Raw genomic sequence first — 26244 nt, forward strand, 5'->3', positions numbered from 1 at the left:
GGATACGCCAGCTTTGCTGTTACAGAAACATATGTGAAATCACTGCCTGAGGATGCTTAGCACTGAAGTTACTCCTGATTGCACAGTTAGAATTTCAAACGCTGAGGGATCTCAGTCCTGAGCCAAGTTCTGCTTAAGCCGTGTGTAGGCTTGTGGGACTTGAAACCGGTGCTAGAGAAGCATGAGTTGCCAGTACCTGTACTGCTAATGACTAGATTCACACACTAAATGCAAAACAGGGAGGTGAACGAGGTTATGAGATAGCATCCAGCATGCGACATCATCTGGACCTGGGCTGGAATAGCTTGAGGTTTACTCTGTTTTGATGGCTTGGTGGGGTGTCTGAAAGGCATAACCCAAAGTGACTTGGGAGGTGGGTGGATTCCAGGCAGCAAAACCTGTCCAGAACATTAATCTGACTAATTGAAAAACATAAAAGAACCATGTAAACTTAACAGCCCCTTGGAAAATAATTACATTCAAGTCTCATTAAAGGATCCCTTCATTTGTCACTGAAATGCAGCTATTTCCACAGTGGAAATGACAAGCTGCTTCACAGCACCATTCAGTAATAGGTAGAGAATTGAGAGGATAAGCTACATCTAATTCTAAAGCTTTATTGAAAAAGGTGAATGTCAGGTCTGAAAAAATAGTCATTGCTCAGAACAGAGTTGAGCCAGCACATTTCTTGAAAAAAGCATCAGTAGTTCGTCCCTGACCATAAGCAGTTGGATCCCTTCATTTTATACTCATATAAGTATCAGAACTGCCAAATGTAAGTTCATGTGTCCTAGAAGGGAAGCCAAATTGCACTCAGCCATGACAAGATGATTTAACCTTTTAAACAGTGCTTGTTTTTATAGATACCACATCTTTATATCGTTGAACTGGTTTTTGCATAATTTTTTAAATGTGTGAAATGTTATGAATCAGATGATACAAATCAGAAAGCACAGCTCTGCCAAACTTATGAACTTTAGTTTTCCATTTCATTACATAAACTAATATGACACATCAAAGGAGAGTTAGACTCTTAAATCATTGTCTGCTCTATTTGAATGTAGTTTGAACCAGATACGCCTAAAAACATGAAGCAAGAACATAAGTAGGAAAATGAAAGGTTGCGTTTTACCCTTGAAGAAGCTTTAGGCTGACTTTGGAAATAGAACATTACTTCCTCATTCTTCTTCCCTGTCCCCTCTTCCTCTTTAATATTTTAGGGATTTCACAATGTGGTTTTCAAAGACTAACTGAGAATACATGACTAGGTAGTAAAAAAGGACAGGACTAAAAATGGAAGTTTATAACCTAAACTAGAATAGCAACAAATACCAGCTCCACAACAGCAATCTCACAGTACATTACCATAATTCCAGAGTTAAAAATAGAAAACCAGAGAAGGACGTTACATTGTTAAAATGTAGCTGAAAAATTCATTAATCTTCTTTAGAACTATCCAGTCTCTCTAATGTACTTCAGGGACTGGCAGTTTTGTTCCCAAGTCTGTCTCTCTGCAACTGCAGTGCTGACAAAGTAGAATGCTAGCTGCTGGACTGGGTTAACCTAGACATGCTGTAGCGCATAGGTTCAAAGTTCTACCATTTATAATACTTTACTGTCTTGCCTCAGTCTGCAGCGTACATGCTGTCTTCAAGCAGTCTAGGAGGGCTATGTTGTGCTCTCCAGCTCTCAGGAGCACAAGAATTGCAATTGCATCAAGTAAAACTAAGGATATCCACCCCTCTGGCTAAATGAAACTCTGATCTTACACAAAGTAAAGGTTTGTGGATTTGGCTTTTACTTTATTACTACACCTACTCTAAGTATTGAACTGCCCATTTGATGCAGAAGATAGGAGACATACATGGAAAATTTTCCATAGACATCTCCAAGAATTCCAGGTATTTGTCAATTTTAATTGATGAGTGTTCAGGTGAACAGCTAAAATGGAGAAGCATCTTGATTTCAAAATGTATGCATCAGAACACTAAAAATGGAATAAAATGACCCGAAGTTGCTAACTTTTCTTCCCCTTGCTTTCTGGACTTGGGTTGTAAAATGGGGGTAAGGCCACCCATCTACCTCAGTCTTGTTCTGAATATTAATATTAAAAGGAGAGCTAAGTGATGACATACTATCATAAAAAATGGTCATAAAAGGTCAATAAGATGGTTGAGGAGGAACAGGCTCCACCACAACCTGATAGAGCTACAGTGGGGAAGGAGTGGAGTCCGCATTTCTCACAGACACAGAAAGCTGTTATTAAAGAACATCTCATTCTTTTTTAAGATAATTCAGTGAAAATTCCAAGAAAAGCCTATTTGCAATGCACACTGCACTTTGTCAGAAATACTGGAGGAGCAATGCTTGCTACTTTTGCACAATACCACACCACAGGCCTAGAAATAGTGAAGAACTAAGATATGCAAATTAGGACAGTACCTGCAATAGCTTGCAAGTGAGTGCAGGAGATGTATCCCACAATTCTTTGGTCCTGAGGTGTACTTCCCACTTGCACCTGGAAAGGAAGGAAGAAATAAAAAGGTGATTAATGGAAGAGCTCGTACAACTCCGCTTCCAACCCCGGCTGTGCAGCCTTTGTACACTGTATTGGCCTTTTTCCATCGAGTTCCATTTTGAAAACACACACACACATATATAAAAAAACACCGGCTTACTGGGGTCCCACTTGCTGCTAACACACTGACTCCTTCCTGATCACCACTACTTCAACGCTTCGATTTTGATCTGCAACACACGCAAAAATTTGACTTTCTCCTGCTCTTCGCCATCCCGTTGGTTCTCTTTCCTAGTTGCATTGCCACCCTTTTGCATCCCAGCTCTTGTTCGCACGCAAGATTCAGGCCCACCACTGAAGTGCCATATAATACTAGTATTATCAGCAGTCTAATTCTTGGTATCGGTGTAAGAGTAGAATGCAGAAGGCAAAAACGCCAAGGGAGTCTGGGGAAAAGGATGAAACATGAAATAAATATTGATTTGACCATGTTTTCTCTATTCCACAGCAAGTTTTGGATTTTAATGGATTTTTTACATTCTTGTACAAAAGCGTTGGGGATTTTTGCTATGTCTCAGCAAAGTGTTTACACTTTTCAGCTCACAGAGCAGCCCCCATGTCTGTCAAACAGATGAAAACACAACGTGTGCCCCTGCTCTTACACACAGAAGAGGCAGGGCTTCCAGGAAAGCTGAAATGTAGTATAATTCCTCATCTATATCATATGCTACAATCTTTTAAAAATATATTCGCTGGTGGACACAGAAGCAAACTAGAATCAAGTTCTGGGTTAGGTTATCAACTCTGTTGAAGGTTTTGACAGTTCAGGACTTATACAGCTGCAAATCAAAATTCCCAGTGATTTGAGGATCAAGATTTGGATTGAGGCAAGAAACTAGTTTGAGCGTATGGTTTTCCTGTTGACAATTAACGTGGCAACACTGCATGGACTAAAGAAAATGCCCACAGAGGAGATTTGTACCCAGAGCTCAGAAAACAAAACCACACATGGTTTCTCCTTCACAAGGCTAGGCTGAAATTTCATCTGACACCTCTGAATAACAAGCAGAGCTCCATTTCATACAGACACAATTTTGTCAGCTTGGCTGGTTTTCTTGTTTTTCAGCTATCCAAGAACTATCTATCTGATTCATTTTGTAACTGGAAAGTCAGCTTTGCAGCAAGTGAATTTAGAAGTCATTTGTACTCAACAATGCCTTGTTAACTTCCAGTTTTTGTGCCAGCTAGAAGAGTATGTAATAAACAACTTGCATTATTCTGTCCTTGGTCTGTTCAATCCTCTTTTAGACAGTTTTCCAAATGGATATTGATGGTGTTCTTATTGCTGTTTCCATACAGTTAACCTGCTTCAAGGAGGGTGAAGGCAGAGGAAGACAAGGAAAATGCATGCAATCACTGGTGGATCTACTCCTAAGCCAGAAGATTCTCCTCAACTCACAAGATTGTAGCACAGTCTCAAAGGATATGCCGATCTGCTGGATGGCTTTTAGTGACTACTGCAGAAGCTTTGCTACGCAGACCTCTTTCTTCCTCCCTCAGGCTGTTTTGGTCTGAATATATCACAATGTCACAGGTGAATTAAAAGGAGCGTTCTCTCCAGTTTTTTATGCCACATATGCCATTCCAACAGAAAAGTGGGGAACCATTAGTTTATATCCTCTACTATCTAGGGCAGGCAGGTGTATGAATTATATTTTCCAAACTTAGTAACTCAAAATCAGATTTTCTCTTCAATACTGAAAACTATATATTGTAAAGTCTCTACTAGTTTACAAATTTGCAGTGTCTCCTGCTGCAGAGAAAAAGTGTGCATGTCGTACATCTTTCAATGCCATCTGCTGTAACCACACTGAAAAGAAAATACTGCACGTAAAGTTTTCTGCCTTATAGCAAGAATGTGCTGCTTATAAATCCTCTTACTGACTAAAGCAGATGGAATCATTTTCAGTGTCTCTATCCAAAAAGCATTAAAGATTTAAGTCTAAAAGCTGAACATCCAAACATAAATTATAGTCAGTTGAGAAAAAGAAGTCAATTCAAATTGGCTTTAGAATTTCCTGTGCAGCCTTAATGGAGTGCCTGACAAGGCCTCGTACTTATCAACCAATTCTTGCACAGGGTCACACTCATTTTCATTAATCATAAATAAATATGTAATATACAGTGTCCCTGTGTGCACAGATCTATACTGAAATGGACTTGGGATCTTTCGCTCTCAAAGAATGACAAGAAATGGCCTAGAAGAAAGCCGCTATGCGCAGGTGGGTGAGCGCAACAAACGCCCCTCGGGGTTACCACCACAGGGGGACAGTGCCCCAGGGCTCTGCACTTGCTAGGAACAACGGCTCTTTTACACACACCCCTGAGGAGAAAAGGAAGGGGGCTTTCATAAACACTCTGCTAATTAAAAAAACAAAACAAAACAAAACACAAAACAAAACAAAACAAACCCTCAAAAGCCAGAGCTGAAGATATTAACATAATTAGAATTTCCTTGGAAAGTGCCAGCATGCAAGTACATCCAACGCAGCTCGTCTCCCAGATTTCACATTTCCTCCAACTTTTTTGACTCTGGGGGTTGGTTTTTTGTGAGTGGCAGATTTGATGTAAACTTCCAACCAGAGTCATTTTTAATACAATCATAAGGGAGGCAAATATTTGTGACAACTACTAGGAGAGAAAATAAATATCCTTGCAGCCTCCTAGTCAATTCCCAGCTACAGTATAAGCACTAGTATATTAAATATGGTTTGAAATAAAATAGTAAGGAAAATCTGATTATTCAGTCTAATTTGGTATTTCACAGAGGGACGAGGACTATGGGATGTGCAGACAGGAAAACTACTTGACCTCTGGAATATTACAAGCCCTATAATTCTGCATAAAAACATTCCTTTGTGTGGCCAAATACTGTAGCTACTTTTAAACTGTTCCATTTTCAAGGGTATATTATATTGTGGTGACTCGGCCTGAGCAGCTACGTGGCAGTCCTGCAGCAAGACAACACTGAGCGTTCATTTCAGCCTGCAATGTGGATCTTGGCAGAAGGGTTCCACTTCCACAAACCAAGTCAGCTCTTCACAAATATAACATAATTTTTGCTGCTTAATACAGAAGAAATTTCTAAATTCACATTTTCAAAGAAAATATATGTGAGAAAGTAAGCCAGAGTGGCTCCTTCACCATAAGCCCGACGTAAGTTCACCTCAACTGTTCTACATTAGTAGCTCTATATCAATAATACAATAATACATTCATTGAATTACCCTTCTATAGGGAACTACTTCAGACACTGCTCTCTAAAAATCATTGTATAGTCTTAGTTGTTTCATGGACCACTCTTCTATGTCTATGGAAATTTATAGGAAGGTAATATCTAAATATGTTTATAAGTTCCCAATGTTTTAAAATAGTATAATTATTACAGGAGAAAAACGTATGTCATATCCTATTAAACTCTGATGTTACCTAGAGGTAAGATTAAAACTGAGAGAGCATATTCATGGTTTAATAAAGTGTCCCAATTATATAATTTTGACAGAAACAAATTAATATTTTTCAATATTATGCTGAAATATGCAAAATATATTCTAATTCTCAGTACATTTGCAAAAGTAACCAAACTAGTCAAACATTTGGAAGCTAGGAGTGGATTCTGATCCCTGTTACACCACTGAACATTACATTTTCGTAGCTGTTGGGGTGGGGGGGCATAAAAAGCTCATTACAGATGAGAAAGAGGCTTTTTTCCGTAAAGGGGAAAGCCTACTAAGGTGGTGTTTGGATTTCAAAATGCCAGTTTGTACTGCTACATATTTACATTTGTCTCTGGCCTGTAAATTAAATAAATAAGTGCAAAACTGACAGCTCTGAATTTTTATTTTCAGTCAGAGGACTGATTCTGAAATACACAAAAGTACTTGACATCAAGTATTTTTTATTAAAAGATTTCATCTCTACTCCATAGCACATTAGTACAATCTGTTGGAGAGACCGTGCTGATACTGTGCTGTACTATGCAAAACTGCGTATATTCCTATAATTGTGTACCAAAAACTTGTCCTATATGGACTAAGGAGTAGTTTGTCCTCCAATTAGACCGGTATCAGGTAATAAACAGTGCTCATGAAAGAAATCAAGCCAACAAGGCGAAGCAGAAAGATTCTTGTTGATAAGAAAAAAAATGTGATGAGTAGCAACAGTTGAAATTTTAGAGCTACAGTGAAGGAAATAACTTTAATTCAATCACATTACTTGCTATCATGGGAATTTTCTGAGCTAACTGGAAAATCTTGCACATCTCATGTTTACCATACTCCAGTATAGTAAGTATACAAAGCTGCAAACATGACAAATATCTTGTCTTTAACAGTTTATATTTACACGCATCTGTCCAGCAGTGCAAAACAGTTCTATCACATCTGGATATCAAGAAAAGCATCAACAGATACTTAAAGAAAAGACAGGGAAATGCTACCTAAGTACCAGGGGTATTTCAATACCAGCTTAAAAACATGTCATTGCTGTGTTAATAAATCATCAGCTACTTGGAAGAAAATACTCTTTAATGCTTAAAAATTTGGGCTGTGTTATACATGAGAAATCTCACTTGATTAAAGAATCAAACTAGATTCTCAAACACTGGCCAATAGTGTGTAGACAAAAACAAAAGGTTTGTTATGAGAGGAACTTAACCTTTAGTGACATTTTCTAGAAGCTTCACGCTGCCAGGAGGTAGCCATTCAAAAAAATCCTAAATAAAGTAGACAGTTTCTTAACTGTGTACCCTCTTCCTTCATGGGAAGCAAATCCAGGTGTGCAAACCAGAAGAAAGCTAAAATTTCGGTGTACTCCTGCAAAAAGCTCCACAGAGTTTATCACCCCACAATTTACATGCAGCCAATAAACCCAAAGCTGGGAAAGGTAAATAATCTGAATGCAACATTAAGGATCCTTCAGGGAGATGGGATGCTACACAGAAGAGCTCTAGCTTCAGCCGTTATAGTTTAATCACGTCTTGGCCTGTAAATGAGCAAAACCATTCATTTCATCAGCTTAGCTGACCATTGAAGGCGTCAGTTTTAACACTGGAATAAATGTGAACTGTAGTACTGATTCCCACCTTAGTTTTGAAGAGGGTGTGTCTCCAAAGTACACAGCTCTACGGCAAACAAATTTACAGTCATGATGAGAACCAAGCTAATGATGTTCATATTAAGAAGAAAAACTAGCCAGGCTGAAAAGCACACCTGCATGCTCTGTGGAAAAAAACCTCTCTCCTTAAAAACAAAAGCATGAACACTGCATTTGCAAAGAACATCATCTAAGCAGGGGCCTTGAGTTACTGTTTATCTTCGGAATAGAAAACCCCAGAGAGAGAGTAAGAGCAGGACACAGAAACAGACTTCACAGTAGATGTGACAGTGACTTACTCCCACAGAAATACTCATCTTACCATGTGTAGTCAATATTGTTTAAGTTCAAGGGAAGCTCCATTAAAAACACAAGAGCATGAGATTCAATTGAGTTACTGCAGATAAAGCAACTGTATACGCACAAGTAGCGGTATCTCCACACACATGCGTGGTTCAGACCTCCGGGGTTTGATGCTCTGAGACATGCTGGTAACAGTACCCTGCACCTCCCTATTTCAAATACTGTGGGAATATCATTATAGACATCCTACGTAATTATAACGAGCAAACAATAGAGTGAGGAAGAGAAAAGAAAGAAATGGAAAACAGCGTTTCTCTTTCTTTCCAGTACAACTTTTCTGTAATTTCCCAAATTGTTTCAACCCCTCCTGGACATTTTTTTCCATTTCAGCAATTTTCCAAGACAAACGGGAGGGTTAGCACCAAGAAACTAACTGGAATGGCCAGCCACACTGTGTGCCCAAGTCCTTGTTCCTGTTACTGTTAAGAGAAGATGCCAAGGAAAACTTGCAACTACTCACATTCACAATTCAAACATTCCTGTCCCACAGAGGTGACTTAGATTAGCGGTAATTTCCAAGAAAGATGAATTTTATTTCTGTACTTTGTGTTCTTTGTAGTAGTTTTTTGGTTAGCTTAGACATAGTGTAAAAAGATCTGTCTTATTTTTAAGCTCTGCCTTTTGCCTTCAGGGATATGTAGCAGCTTCCAAAGACGACGCGTTAGTTACATTACTAATTTTTTATTATAAATATATTATTTAAGCATACTAAATAAATTAAGTTTAAAAAGTTATAGAGGTCAGCTCAAAATTCTGTTTGGTGCTCTGCAATTCGTTCTAGCCACATTTGCACTTGATTATTTCAGAATCCTATTTTTCCCCACCTACCACGTGACGACAATTACTGTTCCATGAACTCAGAGAATTAGTTATTTGGCAAAGCTTCATTAAGCTTGTATGTGTGGGAAAGTGGCTGTAAATTGGTGCCATGAATGAATGGCTCTTCCTCTTCTGAAGAGGATGAAGCCCACAACTCGCATTCTCTCAAACCTGTGTTTCATTCTGCACAACAGTTTTGATTTGTCCCCATTAATGAAGGATAAAAAGACTGTGATTAATAACACTAATTATATCGAAGTGAAGGAACATGGTACAGTGCCATGGTAGGGTCTTTTTTTAAAAAGGTCTCAGGCAGTTTATTGGACTCTATCCAACTCCTGCATTAACATTTTATAGCAGAAACTGAACATGTGGAAAATGTTTAGGTTACCCTCCTGACTTAAATGGCTCAGCTTTAGAGTCACCTAAACAAGTTCATGAACAGCACTAGACGTTTCTTTCATACATCTTGGGATAACTGGAGATACTGGACAACTGATCAAGGACAAGAAAGTCTAACCACTGAAATCTCTAGATGATCTTTGACTGGGGTCAGAAAACAGCCCTTCCCTTTTCTGTGTAATCCTTAGGTAAAAAATCTTCCCCTCAGCATGGTGTGCAACTGCGTAGCAGACGTTGCCCCTTCACTCTCGGCCACAACACACACAAGTTGGCATGGGACAGTAAAGACAGCTTAAATTACCCAAGCAGAGTGTATCTATATCAGTAATATCAAAAAGGTTAATTCAGGGAACCCTCATTTTATCATACAAAGCAGGCACCTCGAGAGTAGCAAATAGTAAAAACTGTGCTTCAAAGCAGTTTTGCAATCAGAGCTACTGCTCCTTCTGCCATCTGTTGCCACCATATCAGCTCTTTTGAAAACAAGTTTAGCTTTGCACATAAAGCAAAGGTTGCTAGGTTTCCTTTAAGCAATGAATAATGACATGTTGTCTGCACAATTACTGTACTTCCTGAGAACGGCATTAATTTTCAGAGAATTTGAAAAGTAAATCTGTTAATAAGCTTAGGAATTAATATTAATTAAACACAAGTTTTTTCAGAAATTTAGCAAAAACCACAAGACATTTTTTCCTTTTGATTCCTTTTGATTTTGTTAGAATACTATTAGCTGTTCAAACTACCCACATCAGACTGCAGTTTTGCTTTTGCTCCATGTTCACATACTGTGTTTTAAGCAAGAATTCTTATTTTTGCTAAAATTCTCTCTCTTGACAGATGCCAAAAAACAGAATAATTTCCTTCTAAGAACAGTAGCAAGAATAGCCTTCTATGGAACATATCTTCCCATATCTCCCAGTCTCAGTGGGAGGAAAACCACTCCAAAACCTCTCTTGCGCTAATAGTCATTTTGAGAATAACACCTCTGTCATTCACCTCCCTACCCCAAGTATGCATTTATATGTCTTGTAGGGCTTAGATTTACGTTACAATTTAAGGGTAAGAGAGAGGCAAAATCTGTCAGCAGAAGTGACAGTTTTTATTAGATTGATATCTGGAAAAATATGGATAAGCTCTCCAATTCAGTAACTCATCAGCTCAAGTTAAGGATGTTTTCTGGTTTTATTACACTACTGTCTAAAACGTACACAGCATCCCTGAGAGACAGTGTAACTAAGGCTACGTGCTAATCCCTCTATCTAAAGATGAATGTTGACATTTTAAAACCTCTGAGTAAATTACAACCAGGTGATGCATTACACAGTATCTGCTCAGCACCCATTGATACCTTTTAAACTTGATTTGACTCCAAAATCATCATCCAATTTCTGAAAGGGACATATATTTTAGAACTCCCTTTAAATTCATCAAAACCGCTGTGAAAATTATGTATGTGTCAAACCAATAGCTGCAGAGTAACTGAGAACACTGCAATCTGCATCATGTTTTACACAGATATATACAAGCTGACTTTTTAGTCAGAATCACCAGCACAGGATAGCATCTGTGTCAGTCCCACTTCCCTCCTCTACTGTAGAAGAGCAGCACTAAGAGACAATTGGAGTTACAAAACCTACAAAGCAGACTCAAAGGTTCTTTTCTTAGGCGTTTTAAATTAATGTGAAATGCAATGCTAGAACAGAGAGTCACGGCAGAGTCTCCCAAGGGCACAGACTGTCAAAGTATGAAAATGGATTGGCTGATTTATATATTACTAACTTCTCCTCTGAGTCTTTAGCAGCAACTAGGAACAGTGGTTTAACACTTCAGACATGAAACTGTCACTTAGATGCAAGTGACATTTCCCCCCTTCTTATATGTTATTTTTTCTGTGACTGTGTCCCTCTTACGTCCCAATGAGACCCTCAGATTGGAGACAGAAACACTGCTGGAGTTTGAAGAGATCAAAGTGCTGAATGTAAATTAGTCCTCTAGTTATGCAGAAAATGGGCTTTACACAATAGCTACTCACAACTATGTCATCCTCATGCCTTCATCCTGACATGGAAAGCATCAGCCTGTACAGATGGAAAAACCAGTCTGTGATCTCTGTCAGGAAAATGCCAGCAGCAGCACCTTTTGTGGCGGACATCTTTAGGAAGAAAACAGACCAAGGCTAGCAAAATTCCTTTGCACAGGTCTCCAGATAGCTGTTGGGTAGCATGAAGTCAGTAGCATGAAACAGTGTTAAAAGCCTCTGTGATTTACTTCCAACTTCTTTCCTTGGTTGCGACACCCCAGGTGTTAAGCCACAATCAAATCACTTTACCTTCCTGCACTTTAGTTTCTCCTTCTATTAAGCAGATATTGACCTTTCTTTATTATACACTCTGCAACATGTGAATGAAAAGCAGTATGTAAGAGTTGATTGTTATTATAGCTACTAATAATAACCCTTGAGCTGTGTAAGTCTCTCAGGTAAAATAATTCTGTATGACTAAGCAAATCTCTCAAATCCTTCCAAATCTCCACTTGAACTTTACAGTCTAGGTGGTGAAGGCAGTGCAGGGAAGAGGGGGGGCAATGGAAAATCATTTCCTCTTCACTGGAAACAGAATCTATTCTGACAGGAAAAAATGTGTGAAACACTTGTACCTTGGCAGTAGGCATCTGCTTTGTAACACAACTTCACCAAAACAGTTTTGCCTTTTTGTTCAAAATAATTAAACTTTCATTAAACGTTTAGTTCTGAGACCTTTAATTTATCTCCTTAACAGTTATACTTGTAGTAAGGAGACAAACCATACTCATTAAATGAGCCAGTTTCTTTCTCTGAACATTCTTCTGAATTTGGATGTTGGGTCTTTCCTGAGGTTCAGAAAGGTTTGAATAACAGCTTCGTCCTCCCAACAAGTTGATTCATTAAGTGATTTTATCCATATTTTCAAAATATGCAAGTCTTCTCCCCTCACTCGCTTTTCACAACTTCTCTTTTTTTTTTTATGAACAGTCTTCATAAGAATACTTCCAAAACAAAACTCAATTGATGTCAATTCTACTTCAGAAATGGGAGCACCATGCTTTCCACAGGAGTCAGGAACTTAAAAACAGAGTTTGCGTAGAACTGAGACACTTAACTCCACCCCACTACTGAATGGAAAGCAATTAGGAGACTTGTTCTGCATGGCTATCTTACTATCTTTGAAACCACACTGAGATAAACTCTAATGTAGGACTGGATTGCATTATATACATACAAAATATTGTAAGAGCCAGTAAAAGAAGTATCTAAAAGCAGCGATATAAGCTGTCCATTCTGAATGGCAGAGTACTGCCTAGAATGACACCTTCCAACCACAGTTACTATACGCTTTGCTACCTTGCTGCTATCCCAGTGTAAGACCTCAAGACTTCTGAAGTTAATGGATTGATTCCCACTGACTTCAAAAACAAACCAGGCTTTTACTTACTGTACCTTTTGTCTCTGCAGTCCAGACACACTCAGCTGCTGATTAAGCACTACATCAAGAAAAACAAACCTTCAAACCTACTTTGTTTCAAAGCTAAAATTAAATAGATCATTCCTACTTTTTTTTGTCAAAGAAAGAAATGACCAATGATCACTTAATGTACAATTTCGACAGAAAGTCATTTCATATCAGGGTAGACTTAACTCGGAATGAAAAATATTTTAAATATAAAGTACAGTATGTCAGAATGACACAGACATGAGGAAAAATGGTCTCTGAGCTGGGCCAGAATTGTCATATTTAAAAGAATGTAGTCGTCTTTGAATCTTCGTAATAATTGGTCCCTATTCCCTGCTTGACTGTGCCATTATTTAACAACTCGAATCCATAATTAAGTTCATCATCCCAGTGGAATTTTGAAAAGAGGCTTAATTTTCTGCAAGAGAAATGGAGACATTGCGGCCTGCCTAGCAGGGTAGCAAATCAATGACTCAGCAATGGGCAGTTGAAAGCAGATTGGTTTTAATCTCTTAATCCCCAATATACGCCTATGTTGAAGGGTAGTCTTTGTGACCCTGGTAATATTTATACTGCACAACATGTATGTTCACTTTTTGCATGCAGCACTTTATGATGAAAAAAATAAACTTTAGCTGTTTATAAACACATGAGAGTACAGTATAGAAAGCTTAGACCCAGTTTTTGGAAACATGGATAGGCTTTTGTTTATGTCAAATGTATATGAAATACTGGACTACTATCATACTGCAAATTCTAATATTTGCTTTTTTATGCAAGCCACGATACCGAAAGTTTTTGCTTTATTTACTAATTACAAACAGTGGGTACAAAAAACCACACTGATCCTTATTAACAGTCCATATTCTTAATGGCTATTAATGGCTTTTGTTGAGGACTTGTGAGCATATGCACTAGAAAGTACATATAATTTGAGCACCTAATGTATTTTGCTAACATTAGGAAAAAAGGTCAGTTTTTAGTTAGTGAAACCCATTCCAAACTGTGACAAAATCACAAAATCTGAAATCCAGTATCCTAGGAGATTTTCAGATCTGTCTATGTTTGGGTCTACAGATTTAGATCTCTGCACAGAGTTTTGGTTCTTGATTAGTCACAAATTAGAAGAGCTTGCTTTCCAGTTTACGAAGAGCACGGCCAGATTCTCCCTAGAATTAAGCATGAACAGCCACTAGTCTTGGAAAAGCAAATCATCGCATGCAGACTTTTATTTCTGCTTTTCATGATTTACAGAAGTTTAAGCCCAGGCTTCCTGTTCTCACTACCATTAGTTAATTTAAGTAAACTGTGTTAGTAAAGTGAAAAACCACTGTGCTCCCCAGTGTCCCAGGCATTTTTTTTTGTTTACTCTTCTTTGTATCTCTCCTTAACAATTCTTTTGCAACTAAGAGAGAGGGATAGCCATACATTTCATTGCAATTCTTTCAGTTTTATTCTACTGGCATTTAGACTTTTGATTCCCACATAAACACACAACATGCGTAAGCTGGTTTCCAACAGTAATGCCCATTGCACTATACTCATGTTATGAAGCTTAGAATTTGTGCATTTTATTAAAGAGATTTCTGTAAAAAAGAAACTAAATTTACATGAAAACTACTTCAAATTTTGACACTTGAAATTATACTCAAGTTCTACCTCCGAAAGTCCCTCATCATTTCATGCACATCCATCACTTTAACACAGTATCTAGGCCACAAAACCTATATATAGGTTATATCAGGTAATCTAGATCTGAGTATTGCCTCTATGAACTCTAACAGAAATGTCCGAGAGAAAATAACATAACTTTATAACTTGTCATGTATATAGAGTCAATATTTATGGCTTCAAAAAGGCTCTTACCTTGAGAAACAAGGCTCCCTTGGAAGCCAAGGAGTCTGTTCCTCTTCCATTGGGGTAACAGTGATAGGCAGCATCCATAACAGGATAGCGGCTGGCAAAAAGTAGACCACTGTTCACAAACTTAAAGCTACAGCAGCCATGGCAACTGTAGACCCCAACATCATAGACAATGTATTCAAAATAGTGATGAAGCTGCTCTTTCAATTTCTCTGCAGCTCTTTTGTCAAACACTTCCTGCAAACACAGAAAGTCCAAGTTAGCAGGGAAGAAAGCAGAAATCTCATGATCAAAGGTCTCATCTGTATGTTTCTTTTTCCGCACTGAAGTCTTCTTCATGATTGAGGCTTTGTAGAGGAGCTTGTTGTTGACAGTGCTTTGGTCCACTGTACCATCTCCAACGCGAACTTTAACTAAGGACTCTCGTGAGGCAGAGTAGCTGTCTAAACTCCCAGAATCTCCTTCCTTCTGTTTGTGGTTAGGTGTTTTTGAGATCTCTGCGTCACCTTCCAGTGAGGGCTCTGCTGGGCCACTGGCATGAGCCTGGCCATTGACGGTATCTGTTTCTGTGTCTGACATGTGGCCATTATCCTCTCCATTTATGCGGACAATGCAAGTGTTTTCTTCTCCCTCATTTGGCTCTCCAGCTCCAGCTTTATCTTCTCTACTATCCTCACTGTTGTTTGAGCCAGAATTGTCTCCTTTATACTCCATTGATGTTGTCCTTTTGATGCCAGCATTAACAGTACGATTAGTGTTATCTCCACCCTGGGGGGAGACCAAGCTGCTAAAACTTGCTGCACTGATGGATGTGTTGGTAGGAGAATCTATATATATTTTGATCTGTGGTCTGCTTGCCCCATTTCGGATCCTCCGGCCAATCTCTTTAGCCCTAGCCTGTGTATTGAAAACATTATTAAATCTTGCCAGAGAATCTGGCAGCAGACAAACATTGGCACTGCCAAAGCAGAAGCTTTTCCCATTCCCTGCAGCCTTCCATTCCGTGAGCAGTGTGGCTCCATTGGCATGGTTTTTGTCTTCTAGTCTGGAGTAGATATATGGCCTTCTGGCTGACTGGAGCGGGGACCACAACAAGAAGCCAATCAGAGCAAAAGGAAGAGAGGCTACCAACAGTGCCAAGTAGATGGGAGTGGTAATAATGATGCAGAGTGCATGAAAATAGCATGGATCATCTGCTCTTTGACGTTTTTCATAGGTGGTTGGAACAAAAGAGGCCACAAGCCTATCTGCTAACCAGTAACATGGGAAAATCAGGCCCCAGGAAAAAGAATGCAGAACTGACAGAAAGCTGTTGGGAAATGGGGAAGTGTATAAAACCATTGCAACTTAATTATGACAACACTTCAGGGCCTACTACATGATGTCACTGTGTCACGCATCCATAAGAACACTGAGAGAGGGCTGGGGAAAAAAGGTCCAGTCAGGAGTTTGTTTTTTTCCAGTGAGAGTCAATAACAAAACTTTAAGAGCACCATTTCACTGTGTTGGAGTAAAAATGAAACAAGGCCACTGTTTCCGTCTGGCTTTTTGGCATCTATATTTCTCAAAGGATGTCATTGTTCACTGGAGGCTGCCATAACGAAACACTCCGGAGGCAAAAAGGAAATCTGTAAAAACAAAAGACACAAAACATATGTAACAGTTATTAAAAGTTTGAAGCAGATTTTCTCATACGAATTTTGTCTTACAGTCTAAATTATGTCCCTTATTTTGTTTAATTTAGCATTATTGATAGTCTGTTAAAGCCTATGGATCTAGGGCAACTCCAACAACAAAGGACTGGTATTTCTGCAAATGAAATCAGTACATTGACTATTTAATGCACATGACTAATGTCATGAAACACATTTCTATTATGAATTTTAGGCCTTACATTAAGAAATATAGTCTGGAGTTTCTTTTATTTTATAATCCATTCACACTAATATTTATATTTAGTTATATTAGCTGTTTTCAGAACCTTGCAAATGGTGTTCAGCAGTTATCTCTAGGCTGATCTAAAAGACTATTACATCTAGTATTTTATCACTGAAGTTAAATTTGCTTGAATTGCCAAAGTCCTTAAAAAAAAAAAAGTGATGTGATCGACGTACAATGGCAAAGGCACCTTGTATTTAAGAGCAGAAAACATTTATTTGCTGTAAAACATTATTTGCTTTGCTGCACTTTAAAACAAAATGGGTTGATTTAAATTAATGAAAATATTCTTCATATGGTTGAATATGGTTTCAAATTTTTAATTTTCAGTTTATTAAAAATAGTAAGTCAAACTACTTCGCTTTAATATTTAGGTATTTAATACTCATTATTTATTTCAAGTTGCAATTCAATTTCATTCAGCTACAGCCCACAAAAACTCCTGATATGATTTCCTATTAAAGGTTTCTTACATACAGTGAATACTTCAGCAAAATATAAATTAATCATAATTAACATCATTGTTTTTAAATTCCAATTTTCAGCTTTGAAGGAAACAATACTAATTGAATATATCAAATAAGAAAAACAGTTTCACGTCTCTCCTCTGAAGACAGATGATGTCTTTCAAAAGTTGTCTTAGCAGTTGAGCAATTCTGACCTGAGATATTTAGCAAATGTCATGATTAAACAAAGACATCAAATCATTAGGGGCCTGATTTTATAAAAAAACTTGGCAGTATACATACAGCTTACATACTTTTAAAAAGTAATTTAAGTCATTTTAACAACTTGTAGTAAGTTGAGGTTTTAACACAATTTTTGATAATATGAAATGTAAATTATTTTAAAAAAAAATTAATCAAACTTTAACCTTGAGAACGGTATCACCAATGAATGCAATGTCACTCTCCATAAACTGAAACTGTGACGTTACCCAGTAAAGCTAGATGACAGATGAAGGCAGAATTCTCATTTATAATGTTTCAAACCTAGAATGTAAATAATATTAAGCAGCACTGGATAAAAACCATTCACCAAATAAGCAAAAGAGAGGATGTATACTGGACCATGCTTCAAAACCCATCTTTGTTTTTGACATCTTGGAGAGATGAAAATTACATATGAATATTTATTGGCATAACTTCAATTAAAATTTGGGGCTCTCAGGGAGCCAAAATTAAGGAAATAGTAGTTTGATGTGTATTTTAAACATTCTGCAGGGCACCCAGAGACAGAAGGGCATTTCTGTTTCTATTTAATAGCAAATAAAACAATGATATGGGACACAGAAGAGAGAAATACAGTTTTACAAAGCAATGCCGCCTTAGAATCAGAATAAAAATGCAATTCTTCAATTTTCTCTCACCTTTTAGATTTCTGCTTCTTCAAACCAAGCCCTTGCAACTGATTTATGTTCCTACTGTCAGCGTATTTTCAATAGTGGTACACATGCAATACTAGACTGCCGACATAGAGTATACTGTACAGGTCAGAAGCGGTAAGTAAGGTGTTAAAATACATGGCTTAACTAGCTCTCTTTTTACCACACATATTTTTTGTTTATTAATGATAAGAAGATTCTTCCCTCAGTCTAGATTCCCCATCAGCAGGACTAAGAATAGTCATAGCATGTCAGATCTGCAGCCATACATTTTTGGTAGGCACCATGGCAAAGAAGAATTTTAATAAAGGAACAGATGAAGATGAAATAGTTTTGCAGATATTTCTTCCCAGAAGTGAAAGGCAACCCTGGGGCAAGCAAGTAAGTGTTAGTCTGAAAAATCTAGTAAGATGGTGTCAAGGGCTCCTAACAAAAACTGACTGGAGATAGGAATCAAATTCTAAAATAGAATGAGAAAAATCAGGTTGGGTGAGGACAAGATTATACAGACCTTCAAAAGCGAAATCAAGCAGTTGGTACCCAAATACTATGGAGAAAGAAGAGTCAGTAAGCACATGCATTAAAAAGGATGGTAGTACCACAACAGAAAACTACTGTGTCCTGTGCGTGCAAGGAAAGCTGTATCTTAGAGATCTTATGTAGAATCTTCAAGACAGAAACGATGCTTAATAAATATGCATCGACTGATATCTGGAAAAGATGGCCAAAACCTGACTAAATATAAAAGGGGGGGGGCGGGGAAGGGGCACAAGGAGAGAGAGAAGAAAAAGAGCTGTTTTACTGCAGCAACACACACCTGGCCTTCCAAGTGTAAGAATAACAACCCTGCCATTGCTCACAACCAACTGCACATTTTGCCAACACCAGTCAGTCAATTACGTCTAATGGGATATACGGTCCTGTATATTTTAGCCCTGATGGTACTATTTAGATGGAAATTGGAAAGGTTGGATCAAGGGAGGGGTTTTTTTTGTGTGTTTAATTATTAGCTTAGCATAACTTTCACAATCTTATGCACCATGTTTGAGTTTAAATAAATGAGTGACTAGTCAAGTGCCAAATAACAAATGCTTGGCATTTACTCAGTGCCAAAGGCATTTTGGGATGTTGATAATAGGGGGAAGCCTAGCAGATTTGTTTTCCTGAATGATTTTTAGGACTCTTTAGTAAGAATGCTAAAAAGAGACTCTGGCATCTACATATCGGATAGAGAAAAATAACTTAAAACCTGTCCAATTATGTAATTACCATTAGACAATAAAAAACTGTAAAGAAGTTATTCTGTTCTACTGGATGCTTAAAATGCTTATAAAAGCCCTGTCTATTTACATAATCACTCAGCGGACCAGAAAGGTTCTTGTTTACAACAGTGCCAAGGGTAAATAGAACCCAGTTGTCTGGGGTATGCGAAGTGGGGACGGACTGCAAACCTTATATTCCAACTTTCAGGCTAATGACCTTTCTGGTGAAAGCTGCAGTTGTGTTCCAGACTATAAGGTCAATCTGACTTTTACTATTTTAAAATAACACACCAGAAAAAATGCAGAACCACAATGGACCCATAATAATTTGTCTAATTAGGTCTTCTATAGATAAGTATTTTCTTAAGTATATGATGACAGGGCGTTATAACTCCTAGGGAAATGTGATATCAAGTGACAATTTTGTAAATAGAGTAGTCAACACCTGCTCGATGATGTGATGAAGTAAAAAAATCAATCCAACATAACTCATACCGGTTCTGTTATGGACTGCAGCATCAATAATCTACAAGATAAACAGCTGTCCAGCAAACCATAAAATGCTCAACTAAAGTGGCTTCACAAAAGCAATTATCCAGATTATGGGGACATACTAAATCTAAGGAATTCACGCTTACTGTAGATACACATACTATCATGTGTATTAGTTAAAAAGGAAAAAAAATGAATGCAATCAGAAATCCTTTCACAGGATAAAACTACACAGCAAGTGTCAGAAAGTGTCATAAAGCAAATTGGTTCAGATTGAAGTCTGTTTTAAAAACATTTACCTAGTGTAAACACTAAGGACTGAATGATGGTTCAAGGCCACATTGGTGACTCCTACGCTTCCTCTGCCTTAAACAGGGATAGTACCTTCGAAAATCGGGAATTTGCTGGACAGTTTTTGACCAGGTGCCAGCTGCATTCCTCATTGCTAGCCAGCTGAAGTGGGGAGGCAATAGGGATTTGAGTTGAGACACGCATTCCATCCATTTTATTCTATGAATTCTAATAGAATTCTCACAAATAATGAATCGTAAGTACAAAAACTATAGTACCACAGCAAGTTTTAAAATATGATAGCTGGAGAAAAGGGAGGAGGGAATCACGAGCTGGATGTCCTTTAAATTTCTGCATATTGCAGACAGACATCGGCACATCAAGGTCCTAATTAAAAACACTCTTCTTGCAAGTAAAATATTATTCTAATTTATTAATCTTATAGATGAAGGAAATGACACAATTTGCCAAAGCTCTGTTACAGACTCACTGGCACGCACATGAACAGGAACTAAGTTTCCTACTCTTGTCTCTTAGCTACAAAACCATATGCATGCTAGTGCCTCAAAGCCACCCAAAAAGAAAGAATTAAGAGAGTCATGAGAGACACATTTTATCTCAGCAAGATCTTAAAGGGTGAGGGAAGGCACCACGTGAGTCAACTCTGACTTGGAAAACATGACGTCAATAACATCTCTCCTAATGCAACGGTTTAGATGGAGCCTAAAGCTAAAGTGCCTAATTCCTTGTGATGAAGGGTATTACTTGGTAATCCAATGCTTTATTCATAGGGGTTTGAGAGATTAGGGAGAATTTAAGATATTGCAATGAAACAGATATTTTTGTATGCTGCAAAGACGTAAACTGCAGTCTTGTTTAGTTGTTTTTATTATTTTTTAAGTGTTTGAAGGCTAAAAAAAGACTTTATTTAATTTTTTTTTTATGGTGCCAGTACAGAACATCTCAACTTTAGTGATAACAAGACATCAGGTGGAAAGGTTTCAAAGATTTTTATGATTATAATTATGCCCAGAAGTATGCTAGAGACATCATAGATCAAAAGAGATGTTCCTAGCTCCAACATAGCTTGCAAACTAAATAAAGGACAATACAAGTCAATAAATGATAGAGAAACAGAAGAAAAACAACAAATGTTGCAATAATAAGGTTACGCAGACAGTCTGGAAATGGCCAGGAAAGTTTTAACTTCCTTTTTCTTCGAAAACTAAAATATACTTTCAAATTCAGGCAACTCAAATTTCTTCAAATTTGCTATTAACATCTCAACTCTATTTTTAAAATACATATAAATCACTGCAAGAACAGTTATTTTTTAAGAACAGCATAAAACTGCTGAAGTGACTGATTTGGAAAGTTACTCTATGGGTAACTTCACATAATAATTCACATAAATTCATTATAACTAGTTTTTTCTTGAATCCTGACAATCGCTTGGTCTTCAATGAAAGTCGTAGCAGTATGTATCTAAAATTGGATTCTAGAAAAGCAGTTTATTTAGACTGTGTTGACTTTTTGTTAGCTTTATTTCATTATTGTCATTGTAATTTGAAGCAAAGAAATACAGCTTACAACAATGCTACCACTACACCATGCAAAACAGCAAAAATTAGGCGAAATGAAGATCTGAGAGAACTGAGAGAATTCCCACTCAGACTCTCATCTTTGCTTATTAGACAAACCACAACTTAATCTCTGCTTTCCTCCATGGTCTCATCTGGTTTTGCTCCCACACACTTCATAAATTCTCTCTTTCTTCATTCAGTCTCTTTCCCCTGATTATTCTTATACATGCTTTTAATTAGAGACTAGTTAGTTCAAGAACTAACTACCCTTCTGGAAAAAAACCTACTCCAAAAGGCAAAATACACGTGAACTGTTTTCTGTGCTTGATTACATGACTGTAATTACAGAGATGCAGCCATCTCATGGTGTCAGTGGCTCTAATGGAGATGCTTTCTTGTTCCCTTGTGATCACTTGACAGCCTGATGTTTTAACTGAAATCCTGTCATCCTGTATAGGACTCATTCCATGAGGCAGTTCAAGATGTAGGGTAAGGGAATTTAAGCAGCACTTATTGGCCCACCTGAACTTCCACTTAAGTCAATAACAACTTACAACTTATGAAAATCTTGGTAAAAACTTAGTAAAAATGTGGATCCACTATGATATGAGAAGTTCAATTAGGTATATTGCTGATACTGATGAATAAAAGCAGTACCCATTCAAACTAAGGATTTGTCAGAAGGAGAAGGGAAGGAGGAAAGTATTTTTGCAGACTCGCCATTGCGATTTTCATTTACCAGTTTCTCCCTAAACTTTCTTCCTTCATTCTAAAGAAAGTAATCAAACATTGCCTAGGTATTCTGCAGCTTGTCTCTTTTATGTCCATAGGCTGCCATCAGGCAAGAAGCCATTATAAACAAGATGTCCAGCTTAATTGAACTAACCTGTACAAAAAAAAAATTAAGTGTGAATTTACAAGTCTCATTGAATACCAGTGATGTCAGCAGTTAAGTACGTGCCTGCAGAAAGAAAAAAAACAACAACAACAAAAAACCAAAACCCACCCCCACAACTTCACAGAGCCTGCTCAAGCCTCTGGTTTATGTAGTAAGGAATAGAGTTATGATGATGCAATCTCTGTCTAAAATAAAGAGGTATCGAGCATTTGGGCTAAATTTTCAAAAGGAGTCTTTGGAACCTCAATGATGCCTCTCACTGAATTTCTGTAAAAGCTGTGCATTTAAGCAAATACAGTGCTGTTATTAACCACAGCCTTGGTAGCTTAAGGGACCTGAAACAGGTCTATGAAGTCCATTGACAATTCAGAGCAAATCAGCTCTTCTGTACCTGAGCCCACTCTACTGGAGTTGGATCGGTAGTGAGAAAGGTAGCTCCTGTCACCTATAGGACAGCCTGCCCACAGTGAATGGAGGTAGTAATCCTGTTCATTTGACAAAAGATTGGCTGTAGCTGGTCTCCTGCTTAGTCACTTTAGCAGAGAAACTAAGCTTCATGCTGGCATGCTATCCTATATACCTCCTCATCCCAAACGGGATTTTTTCTATCACAGAGCTGAAAACTTCCTTCTGATCAGACTGTAAAACTTGCTTTGTGCTTTACAGTTAAGTGTGGCATGGCAACAGATTCTCACTTCCAAAAGCAAATCATCTCAATTTGGTAGTCCCAGATCATATTCCTAGGCCAAAACCCACACCCACACACCTTCTGCTACCTAAATTAAATTGGATTAAGTTTTAAACTCAATATTAAAATATAAATTCAATTATGTTAATGTATGGAAACACACATTAAAAATATATCTGAACAATTATAACCAGTGGAAAAACATGAAAAACATGACAGTTTTTGTCCTCTCTTTCTTTCAAAATGGAAAAGTGAAGCTGAATTAATTATTGCAGAAAACAACCAGCTTTTATATTCCTGCAAGCAACCTTGATTCCACTCTGACACAACAGATATTACTTGCTTAAAACTTATGTCTGGAGTCATAAATGCAGAAGGGATACATCATACCTCTCAAGCCTAGAAGAGATTTATTTTATACTTTACACATATAAATTGCAATCCCAACAATGAACAGACAATTGCTGTGTCTACACCGAGCTACACACCAGCTGTACTAATGGCTCCCAGCAGGTCTGACCCAAACCCAGAAAACTTGACCAATCCAACTCCAAATTCTAAAATATACCTCCAAAACTTTGTGCATTCTGTTATTTGAATGCGAGTGCACCAATACCAGCCTGTAAACACAACCTGACTAGTCAAGATACACGCCATGTGGGAACTTTTTCATAGGGCATTTAGTTCTACTTCACTGTAGGGCACAAAGACTCATCTAAAAATCTAGACTCTAGAAACTTTCATCAATTATTTTTATTTCAGTGGGAACAGAAGCAGACTGACAGTTTCTCTTGTATTTTAGAGGGGCCAATGCCACAAACGCCTCTAAAAATATCATGGTTATGCAAACTAAGTAACATAACAACCAATGCCAGGTATGATAGGCAAGGACATTAAAACATAAACTTAAGTGATCATTTGAGTAACTTCTTCAGGAATTCATACCAAAAAATCCTAATCAGCGAAACTGTCTCTTCTTGTACAGGAGACACAATCACGTATTTCCAAATTATCAATTCATATTTATGGCCTTAGGAACTGATAAGAAGTAGAATCAACAGCATATCCTCTAATGGCTGAAAATAACAGCAAATACTTCATACAGCTGTAAGTTTTCAGAAAAGCTTTGCTATCAGGCAAGATTGAGACAAAAAAATTCATCTGACCACTTGGTGATCTCACTCAGTACCTGGAAAGCTAAACACACTCTATTTTGAGACCTTATTTGGTGTACTTCAGTAGTGAGACAACTGCAGCATACAAATGCATGAATCTGTGACACTAAGCTCTGTTTATACAATAGAAATGGAATGGGCTCTATTTACAAAATCACCTTTTAGTGTGCTTTAGCCTCGTATTTTACAGGAGCTGGAGTAATTCAATAATGGCTAAATAAATCTAATCTTTGTAGATGGTTTGTTTAACAAATCTTAGTGAGATGGAACAATATTAGCTTTGGGTGCCCAAGACAGAATTGGAGATAAAATTTTTCCTACTCATCTTTCACCATCTAAAACCTACAGAGGCCTGACTGCACACATGCCTAGTCCATAAATTGTCAGGGGGCATAGGCTCCCTGTAAAATGAAAAGCTGTACTTTCTCAAGCAGCACGTTAAGCCTTCAGGCTTCTGGTTTGTCCAATATGGCTCATAAGACAGAATTATAAAGTAATCAATTTTCCCCAGAGTGGATATTTTTATACTGTTGAAGTTGTTCTTAACACCTGGCAAAGAAAAGTTACCTTAGCCTACAGTAAATCCAAAACAAATCCCTGCCAATAAATACCCGTTCTTCTATAAAAAAGCTCACCTACAATTCTCAAAATACTTTATAAAGGAAATTAAAATACAAGTCAACTGAATTAAAACACAGCTACCCCTATAAAGAAAATTAAAGTACACCTATTCATGTTCTACATATGGAAAATTGGAAAAACAGAGCATTTGTAACTTAAATACGTTTTCATGGAAACCCTGACTCCTTAACTCACAATAATTCCCTGCTCTACTGACAAAGGCATATTTCCTCAGGATTCAGAGATCTAATTGTATGGTGGATAATCATAACAGAATCAGCATTACTCAATACTCAACACATAAATACTGAATCTTTCCCCCAAAACTTGTTACCATATCAGTGCCTCTGACAAAAATGCAGGAATTCAAACTCAAGATTTTTTTTAAGATTAAATTGTTCTGAGATATATGCAACAAAATACTCAGCCTTTCTCAATGTAATGTTTGTCAGGATGTAAATGTAAGTCTATTAAAATTCTGTTTGGGAAAAAAAAAAAAACCAAACAAAAACAACCCAGAGCACTCTACACTTTTGACTTTTCGAATGTGGTAACAAATTCAAGCAAAAATATTTTGTTTATTCATTTGTAAATCCATTTCACTGTAATATACTAGTAGACTAAAGTACACCAATCCTCTCATATTTTCCTTTCCTTTCTTACAGAGTAAGACATAAAAAAAGACAGTTAGCAATATATGGTTTTTTTTAAATATCCCATCCAGTCAGTTTGTAATTTGTCTAAGAGAACAGTTGTTGCCATCTTTACATAAGCATGGCTGAATTTTGCTCAGATATTACAAAGCTATTCATCTCTCAAATACTTGTGAAGGAAATATTTAAAACCACAAAATCTGTTTGGTGATTTGTCTTAAAACCACTCCTAAGAAAGCAGAGAGAAGATTTTGTGCAGGTTTCTTCTATGAAGCTTCATGCCATGTTACAACTACAAAACACATCATAGAACAGTGGTGCAGACCTATTTCAACTCTTCACTGTCTACAATGGAGTAATATGCCACTCTGTTACACTGGGTATCTCTGGAAGAACAGTAAGTAATAGCTAATAAGACCCATGCCAAGAATCCACTTACTATCTAACTACACAACTCCACTTTTACACATTTGTAGAGATACCCTGCAGCATTTTTTTAAATGTTTGCCACCAAAATAGCATTCTTGAAAAAAAATCTTCTAGACTCTCACAAGAATGCAAAACAGAAGGACTGCAATATGTTTCCCACTTATCCTAAAACTTATTTCACTTTTTATTAAGCATTGGGTTATACAGAAAATGCTCCTCCTTC

General features: G+C 37.5%; 1 protein-coding gene and 1 long non-coding RNA gene across 2 annotated transcripts in view; one reads left to right on the forward strand and one right to left on the reverse strand.

The window, feature by feature from the left end:
* The window catches only part of LOC142087173 (uncharacterized), a 34580-nt gene extending 28193 nt beyond the window's left edge, over positions 1-6387 (forward strand). The window contains exon 5 of the long non-coding RNA XR_012675353.1: positions 3878-6387. This is a non-coding gene — a long non-coding RNA (uncharacterized LOC142087173). The remainder of the gene's footprint in view (positions 1-3877) is intronic.
* SMPD3 (sphingomyelin phosphodiesterase 3) overlaps positions 1-26244 on the reverse strand; it is a 63145-nt gene that overhangs the window by 20229 nt on the left and 16672 nt on the right. The window contains exons 2-3 of the mRNA XM_075161062.1: positions 14611-16235; positions 2443-2518 (exon numbers count right to left, since the gene is read on the reverse strand). Coding sequence (XP_075017163.1) covers positions 2443-2518; positions 14611-15948 — 1414 coding nt within the window. The 5' untranslated portion in view covers positions 15949-16235. The remainder of the gene's footprint in view (positions 1-2442; positions 2519-14610; positions 16236-26244) is intronic.

The sequence above is a fragment of the Calonectris borealis genome, chromosome 12 (assembly GCF_964195595.1).
Source record: "Calonectris borealis chromosome 12, bCalBor7.hap1.2, whole genome shotgun sequence".
NCBI classification, from domain to species: Eukaryota; Metazoa; Chordata; class Aves; order Procellariiformes; family Procellariidae; genus Calonectris; species Calonectris borealis.